The sequence below is a fragment of the Mytilus galloprovincialis genome, chromosome 4 (assembly GCF_965363235.1).
Source record: "Mytilus galloprovincialis chromosome 4, xbMytGall1.hap1.1, whole genome shotgun sequence".
In the NCBI taxonomy this organism is placed as follows: domain Eukaryota; kingdom Metazoa; phylum Mollusca; class Bivalvia; order Mytilida; family Mytilidae; genus Mytilus; species Mytilus galloprovincialis.
Window position 1 is genome coordinate 97,137,601 of NC_134841.1, and position 9,930 is coordinate 97,147,530.

General features: G+C 30.0%; 1 protein-coding gene across 1 annotated transcript in view; it reads left to right on the forward strand.

The window, feature by feature from the left end:
* LOC143073540 (uncharacterized) overlaps nucleotides 1-5,430 on the forward strand; it is a 31,660-nt gene extending 26,230 nt beyond the window's left edge. The window contains exon 20 of the mRNA XM_076249178.1: nucleotides 1,847-5,430. Coding sequence (XP_076105293.1) covers nucleotides 1,847-2,131 — 285 coding nt within the window. The 3' untranslated portion in view covers nucleotides 2,132-5,430. The remainder of the gene's footprint in view (nucleotides 1-1,846) is intronic.
* Nucleotides 5,431-9,930: the final 4,500 nt, after the last annotated feature.

Here is a 9,930-nt window from a genome sequence, read left to right on the forward strand (position 1 = left end):
CTATAAGGGACTTTTTTACTTCTTTTCCAACTTTTTTTGTAATAAACATGTAATGTATCCAATTTCCAAGTTCCAGTTTCAATACAACCTTCATAAATGCTGAATTTGTAAAGATAGAGCAAAATTTATACTACAGCCCATACTGCGGCCAATGTATATTTGGTATATAAAGTTGCGCATTGACTGTTTTTAAAAGAATGGTGTAAAATACTATGTTTAATAAATATGAATTGTTTTCTGTGTTTGCTTTGACCAGTATTGCAAGTACATCTAGAAACTAAAGTCTTGGTGTACTCTTAGTTAGATTTTTCCTTATATGGAGGTTTTTGATTAAATACCATGAAAAGACCACAAAAAGACTTTTCAAAGGCTTTTTTAAGCAGTATCATACCAAACAAAACAACAATTATGTTTCATTATACTAAATCTGTGTTTTAATTACTTGTAAATTTCACAAAATGTCATTGACAATCACTCTGCAGAAATTCCTGTTACCCCAACATCAGGATGGGTTCTTCGCCAAAACTAGACAGCCAGAACTGAAGTAGAAAAAAGTGCCAAATATGAAAAAATTAGATTAGGTATGACCAAACTTTACATTTGGGAGATTCAAGTAACAATTTAGAATATTTAAAAGCCATAATTTAACATAAAAATCCAATTACAAACATTTCAACACTTGTTTCATAGATGAAGGACATGTTATCATGAAAAGTTGTCTAGTATATTCTTTAAATAAAGAAACGCAATGAGTTATGTAAAAATAAATGAATACCTTCATGCGGTTAGATTATTCGAGTGTTAAAATACTAGAAAAGTGCTTATTAAACACTTGTTCTACAACTTAACATGGGGAACACAGCTAAAAAAAAAAAAACACACTATGTCAAAGGGAGGTAATCCATTTTTTTCATATGATTTTATACATTATGAGGAGAAATATGTGCAAAATATGATGTAAATGGGGAGAATATTTATGCCTTTCATTGATATCATAACTCTCAAGTGTAATTTCTATTGTTTCTTTCAATCTGGACACAAAAACTGATTTTTACCATATACTCCATGCTTCTCTCACAGTACACCGAGTGCATCCTGGATAGCCGCAGTTAAAGATATAAATTTGTGTAAAAAGCAACTTCAAAAGGTTCCAAAATCCTTCCATTACATTAACATTTACAGGAAATGAGTTTTGTGATTATTGTGTGGCCTTGGACAAGTACAGTGAAAAAGTGCATATTTTCCTATAGGGGTAAATTCAGTAAAAAAATCTCCCATTGACTTTAATGCTAATCTATGTGTGGAAATAAATTTATACCTGATTTACCTTTAGAAATTAAAAACTTTCATATATCATTCATGAAAGTACAAATGTAGCCCTATCTTTTGCAACAGTAAAAACATAGGGTCATGCGGCATTTTTGGGCATTCACATGGCCTTGTTTACAAACAATGTAGATTCGCACTGAATTCCTATACTGACCCCCATTACTTTTTAACCCTGTAGGGGAAAAAAATAGTACATTCAGCATTTATTTTTTATTTTTTTTCAACTCTAGTTTTGATCCATCTACCATAAAATATTTATTACAAACATTATCTACCAATCAGAAGAGCACATGACTTCACTTTTAGACAGAAAGCTCTCCCCCAAATGGGCGGTCCCTGATGACGTATATTTATTTACTGAATTTACCCCTATATGTCCTTTCTTCTTGGTAAAAGACTCACAATTTTCTAATTAGTTAACAAAAGTACCAGGATTATAAAAGTATCCCAAGATAATCATTTGTCATGGTATGATGTTTCCTACTTTTTCTGATAGTAGTACACATTTACATTTCAGTATGTGTCGTGTTCTTGGGACAAAACAATTCGTGTTTGGAATGCATACAGGAAACCAAAAAGGAAACACAGGCCAAGTAAAAATGGAAGTAAAACTGCTAAGGACACTATAAGTGACAGTAGGAAATCTTCTACAGGGTCAGAGAAAAAAGTGGGTTTTGTGGATAGTGAAAAAGACACTGAGAAAAAGGAGGGTGAAGAGGAGGAAAGTCAATCAAAACAAAATGGAGAGGTTGATGGAGATTATTTTGAGGAACAAGAACAATTAGATGTTGTGTCTGAATGAAGCAATAGATGTACGAGAACATTGAATTATTAGTCAAAATATTATTGAGAAAAATATTTTTGAATTCTTGAGCACTGTGGTAAATTCATTAAACTTTCCCCATGATATGATTAATTTAAAATAATGAAATTGAAGTTACAGATAAGTGTAAATGCTGATTTTTTTTTCAGTGTTATATTTCTTATCAACACAAGTTCCTTTTTGCTTTATCTAAAAGTTTAAAAAATTGTCCATAAAAGCAAAAAACATTTATATACTTACATATCATTAGAAAGTCAGTCATGAAAGCCTATTACTTATGTTTCTATTATTAGAGAAATGAGACAATAAAATATCAAGACATATATGAGGGCTTCTGATTACTCTAGGGGACCCTGTACGTAACAATTCAGACAGGGTTTGTATTGGGTAAGAATTATGATTGAAGTTTGGGCTAGTGTTTGGTATGGGTTAGTTCAGTTTAAACCTATATGGGCTGGTTCTCCTAAAGTAAATAAATATTAAAGGCCTATATATTAATGAAAGATAAAAGAAAAGAAAAAGAATGCATTTGAGGCATTTTGAACTAGTCATACTTATTAGATTCCTGAATCATAAATAACACTTTGTTAACATTCACATGAACTTGTAACTATTGTAAGAAAATGCAGGTCATTTATCATTCTGTAATGTTATCACTATTGATATAATAATGTTTGTAACTTAAGTATACTTTATTACCTGACTGTGATATTTTAGTACTATTTTTATTACTGTGGATTCATTGTTATTCTTTGGATACCAGTTTTCATGGATTACATGGGAACCACAAATTCCAATTTATAAAGAATTACACATTATCTATTAAAATGTATGTAGACTTTGACAAAACCACAAATTCTAATTTATAAAGAATTACACATTATCTATTAAAATGTATGTAGACTTTGACAAAACCACAAATTCTAATTTACAAAGAATTACACATTATCTATTAAAATGTATGTAGACTTTGACAAAACCACAAATTCAAATAACCACAAAAATACATGTGTTCCTCAATCTAAAAAGATAAATGCATCCACAGTAAAGATAATCTTGAATTTTCAACTTGACTAAAATTTTGTCATGACACCTATCACATCTTATAGGACTTGAGTTTGCACAATACATTGAATTGCATTTATTGGTACAAATAATGGTGCTCCATACAATAGCTTTACATGTAGATTAGAATTTTTATAGCATTTATGAATCATTATATTTGAAGACTACTGGGCTTTTCTAGTGGGAAAAATTGTTTGTTGTATTTTCTTTACTTATTACCTTCTCCAATAGCTTTAAAAGATAAATGGTACGAAATGATTGCATTCCAAATATTTATATACATACTTTTATTTTATTGAGTAATTAACTATGTGAAAAATATGCATGTTTTTAATTGAATATCTTATCATGTGTGGTAAATCTCAAATGTTAATGTTGACTTGGATTTTAAACACATATTTTACTGTTAAAAAAGATATGCTGTGGATCAATATCAATTTACTAAGTAATAACCAGTAAACAAGTGAATAGCGAGTTTATTGTTGTTCTTTGTCTTGATAGTTGATTGAAGTTTTATGTACTTTTGTTAATAGAAGATGGCATTTTTTTAGGATATGATCTGACCACATGCGACTGGCCACATCTAAGGAAAGAAAAAGAAAATTTATTTTTGTTTGTATCTGTCTATTTAAACTATTTATAAAGATAAAGATAAAACTTTGCACCTGTGGCACCAAACCATTATGTTTTGATAAAACATTCTGATTTTTGAAGAAAAAAAATAATAACCGGTTAAAATTGTTAAATGGTGTGGTTCAGAAGCTTTTTCTTTTTCAAATTCACAAATTATAAGCCGTTTCAACAACTAAGATTGCCATTACTACACAGTTTTACATTGTTCCCCATTAAAAATTTTTACATGCAAAATGTTTTTTATAATTAGTGCTTAATTAAAATTATTAAATTCTGAATTTTTGTTTTTATTGTCATTGATTATTAACTGATTATCGAGGACTTTGGTCTTTGTTATATGGTGTTACTTATGACAATGCATTTCAGGTGAAATTATAGGGTAACCTATTTTAAGCATATGAGAAAGAAATTGTTACATATACTGTAAACATACATATCTATTAAGACTTTTAAAGAGATGTGCAATTACAACCATGATCCATTACTATGGATTAATTACTATTTATGGGGTACCAGTTTTTGTGAATTTCCTAGGCGTAGCTAAACCACATTGTTTTGACAAAGTTTAAATTTACTTAAAGCTTGCATGCAAGAGTTTAGAAAATCAGGAAAATCAAACTTTCCAAAAAATTCAATTTTTCCTCATTCTATAAAATTAGTACCCATGAAAATAAATGAATCTACAGTATCAAGCTTCCTTGAACATCTTGCTTTTTTCTGTCATTATTGGATATGTATCAGTAATTGTGAAAGAATATTATATTTTTAATATGATAAATAGAAATTATTTAACATAAACTTAGGTCATGGAACACAAAAAATTTTGCATGACTGAGTTGTACTGCAAATGTCAGCTTTAAAACTTTGTAGGAATGATAATTGGTTTTATTATGTTGTGCTATTTGGTTTGAATTGTTTTTAAGACTTTCTTGAAATTTGATATGTGTTTTATGAATGATTGTGAAGGGTACTTTAATTTAATTTTAAAACTGACACTACAGAGAAACATTGAAAGCACAATGTTCAACATTTTTCATCACATTCTCCATCAAGTGCAATTTTTCATAAATTTTCCAATTAGTTTCAGAAAACACAGTTTCATATTTCCTTTATCATTTATCTTTAGTATATATGTAATAAGAAGCAAGCTTTGTCAAAGACCAAACAATACTAATGAACAGGAAATGTTTTATTGGTATTTTCTGTCATTATAAATTTTTTTAATCCTAAAAAGAGAAACTAAAAAAAAAGATCACCATGTGTGCTGTTTCTATGTTTAATCAACAGTGCTAGTTTTGAAATCATTTTTTTTTTCACTGCGAAACCTTCAATGGGTAAAACAAGTTAAAAGAAAAAGCTTTAATAAGATTTGAGTCTCCATGAAAAAGTAATCAAAACATTTTGAGGAATTAGCGTCAAGACTTCCAGATGTTTACTTTATAAAGTTTTTGTTATTTGTGAATACTATTTCCAGGAGCATTGCTGTGATTCGTATTGTTCTGTTATTATATTTCGTAATATTTTCATATTTTTCTATATGTTGTTTTATAAAATTTTAATATTAAAATATTTAGATAATAGTTTGCGTCTGATTTATGTTCAATTTGTTTGCCTGGACATTTTTTTGTTCAACTTTGTATATGTACATGACATAACCATAATCTTTACATCCCAATATACAGTCAGGTATCTCCTGCATGTTTTTGTATCAATACATGACATAACCATAATCTTTCCATCCCAACATACAGTCAGGTATCTCTTGCAAGTATTCAAGCTTTTTTTATGACAGCTCAGTATCAAATTACCACAGTATTTTGCATTTTTCAAATTAATGAAGAGTGTGTCTATGGGACGTCATCGCTTGTAAATATATAACATATTCTGCAGTTTTTCAATTAAGAAGGAAACATAACACAAGATTTACAAAAGTGAGGCCATCCAAATAAGATCTTGATCTATGTTTGGTGGTAATAATCATTGTGAATAGGTTATATAACATTTGGTTGAGGCAAACTAAAGTTACTTTGTGTGAATGGCAAATTTAACAATTTTTCCATTTATAATGGGACATAACTCGAGGAATGGTAAAAGTAACGCCTCCCAAATTCAAATAAGCACAACATTATGCAAACTAAAGTTTGAGAACGGAAACTAGTTTTTGGACGAATGCCCCAACACCTCAGCAGGAGCATAGAAATCAGTCAAAACATTGAATTTTTCTTCATTCAGCTCTCCAGAAAAATTATCAGAGAAGCAAATAAGTGCCTCAAGTCTCTCCATCTATTTGACATTTTTTTCATTGGAAATTTACAGTTCCTAGAAGATATTTTGTAGTCTTGTTTTTCTGTCAGTAATATCTGTCTAAGGTGTCCAAGAAAGTCACTATAAGTTTAACGTGTACAAGAAGGTCATTATTTATATTAATACAACTTTGTAGTAGTACCTTATAATATGATTTTAATTCATAAATTAATTGATTATAAAGGATAAAGTACTTTTTGGTATTTAAAACATTATATGACAATATTACTAGTCACATTTTGAAGAATCAGAAAATGAATATTAACCAAGCTTTGATGACATCAGTAAACAAAGTGATGTCAAAGGTGAGATTTTTCAGATCATCAACTAGTATCAAGAATGTTTTTGCTATTGAATTAACATGGAGCACAATAATTAATTAAAACAATATTAGATTATCAAAAGAAAACACACATGTAACATGAAAATCAGGTAATGTTTGGTTTTCACTTATGCACATTTACTTTTCTAGATATATGCCCATGAAATATATCAAAATGGTGAAATCACCTACATTATATGGTAGGTTTGTTTTGAAAGTAGGGTTTCATCACTGCACATTTTTTACCTACCAGGAAATGCAGGTCGGTTTTGATTTCAACTGTTTGCACAGTAACTGGACTAGGGCTGTGTCATGACTTATATAGACATTTATATATAAATGTTGTGCAATTGAGTAAAATGATATTAGTTTGCCACGATGTAGGATACTAGAAAAAAATGAAAAACAAAAATACTGAACTTTAAGGCAAATTCAAAAGGGGAAGTCCATAACTACTGACAATATTAAATAGTACCAATCAATGGAACAAAAGAAAAACAAACTGCCATATTCCTGAATTGGTACAGGCATTTTTTTCAAAGAAAATTGTTGGTTTAAACCATGAAAATTGCAATGTTATCTACCATGAGCCGAAGTTCAAATAAGTTTCTGTAAGTAGAACTTAGGCCAATTAAAATTAATTGATAGATTTTCATCCCCGCCCGCCCCTCCGAAATCGTCCCGCCCCAATTTTTTTTATTTTAAAAAAATTACGATTTCCAGATTTTGTTCATTTCCGTTTCCGGTAACCGTCAAAAATTTCGTTTCCTTCAGAACTTCCTGTTTCAAACTTCGGTTTTCGTAATTCTTCGAGTAATTTAAAATGATTCTTCAGCTCTATGATGACAAAATCATCTACCGAGAATAGAGATTGATTACGAGAAGGGTATAAAATAATCGGTTTACAAGTAATACGCTGTGTCCAAGAACGCAAATCGCGGCATGACACAAATTTCTGTGGTTAGAAAACCGTTGATTTTTTATTGATAAAATGACTTTGTGGCAGAAATTTTGGACTGTGAATTATATCCAAAGAGAAAGAACTTGGAACACATTGGTACAAAAACATAACTGGATTAAAAAAATTGATACAAGCACGAACTTGTTAGATTTATGACAGTATAATGAGTTCAAAAAGTCGGCAAACATACACTTAGGTTTACCCATGGCTATTGTTTTTTTGTTGACAAACAGCAAACACATTCTGTCCCAGTATCCTCAATAGAGTCATTAAACAACTTCTTTTTTGTTAAGTTCGTGTTTTACATCTTAAACATATTTGCATCTACAAGAAGAATCTTAAAAACACCAACCCTATTATTTTAGTTTTGTTTGAGTTTTCATTTTATTCTGTCCTCATAATTCTTTTATTGCATACCAATGCATATTTGTTTCATTTTATGGAGACAAAAAAAAACATAGCTTAGAAAGACAAATAAATTTGGTGAAGGTAGTCGAACTGAAGAGAGCATTTCTCTATGTTTTTGCTGTCTACTAAAAATAGGTTTCTAAAGCAGCAATTGCATGTGGAACAGTGGTTGCCAATCAGAGGTATTTATTTACCTTTGAAAAATTATATACGATTCCTTATACATCTATATACATGATATATTAAAGCTTATTATTACACTTGCATATATGAAGAACTAGTCACAAGAGGGTTTCATAAGAAATAAAAATTAAAATATAAAATCCTCCCACCCGCCCCATTTTTTTCAAAAATTTGGATGAAAATCTACTAATTAATTTAAGTTGGCCTTATCAAAGTGGTAGCTATTTTGAAACAACAGGGAATCCTATAGAATTAACTTCCTTTTGAATCCTACAAGATCACTGAGTCAGATCATTTTACATCAAGGTAGAGTTATCCTTGCTCCTCCACACAATCTTAATTGTATTTTGTAGTCTTGTTTTTCTGTCATTAATATCTGTCTAAGGTGTCCAAGAAAGTCACTATAAGTTTAACGTGTACAAGAAGGTCATTATTTATATTAATACAACATGTACACAAACAGTGTTGACTTTAAAAAGTTGTTAGCGTCTATGTCATTTGGTATTTAGTAAAGTTTTGCCAAGCAAAGCAAAGTCCTGGATTTCTTTAAACGTCAAAAAGAGAATTCATGCAAAAAAAAAACCAATAAACAACAAATATTTATCGAAAAATGAAACAAAGGACAATCACTGGATTACAGTCTTCTGGCTAAATTGGAACACAGCATGTCGGTATAATTTATTGTCGAAACGTACATAGATGTTAATGAGACAATTTACATCTTGAGTCATCTTACCACAGTTCCAGCAACTATTTCTTGCATATCTTTGGTTTTCATTATAAAAGGAAGCTTAAATGAGGTGGAGAGGTGATCCCGTCATTGTGTTATTATTCTATGATATTTTTTGTATTCTTGTCTTTCATTTTTGCAAATGTGCTTTGTCTTTATGCCTTTTTGTGTTTCTTTGATACACATGACGTGGCTATGTACTTTTACATCCCGTACGTCATTCCGTCATTGAAAATTTTTGTATTCTTGTCTTACATTTTTTGCTAATGTGCTTTTTCTATATATTTTTTGTACTTCTCTGGGTTTTTTTATAGCGATTAAGATTATAACACAATGTTGACTGATGTACCCCTATTTTGAGATTTTTACCTAATGTGGCTGTTTGTTTGTTCACACATCGTTGTCAATATAATTGAATTTGATGTAACTGTTATACAAGTGAGAGATTTAGCTAGCACTAAAACCAGATTTAATCCACCATATTCTACTTAAGAAAATGCATGTACCAAGTCAGGAATATGACAGTTGTTATACATTCGTTTGATGTGTTTGAGCTTTAGATTTTGTCATTTGATTAGGGACTTTCAGTTTTGAATTTGTCTTGGAGTTCAGTATTTTTTTATTGTACTCTTCACAGACACTTGCCACTAACAACATTACCTACATGTATATACCTTATTATTTATTGAAGTTTACATAGGTTTTATACCGAGGCAAGTGCCTGTGGTAACAGCAAATAGATTTGCAATCACATTTTACAAAACACCATTTTATAAAGTATACTATTTTATTATAATGTCTATTTCATCAGAGTATATTTATGAGACATGCCTCTATTATGACAACTTGTTGCGTTGTCACCTGCTATATATCAGTTTTAAAAATTTAAGAAAAGTTAGTTTTTTTGTTAGTAGGTCTGAAAGAAGCAATAAACATAACTTCGCAAGTATAACTACTGCTCCTATACTCAGTTTAAAAAGGAGAACCAAAGTCATTAATTGCTTTTAAATGAATAATTGGCGCAATAGTATACCTTATTTTTTGCGCAAAAACTATTTAGTATTTTCAAAGCTAGTGTAAACGTAGCAATAGTACAAATGAGTTGTTTGAAGTGGAGAAGACTCATCTTTTGGCGCAAACATATTTCTACCGTCGTTCAAATATTGCCTTCT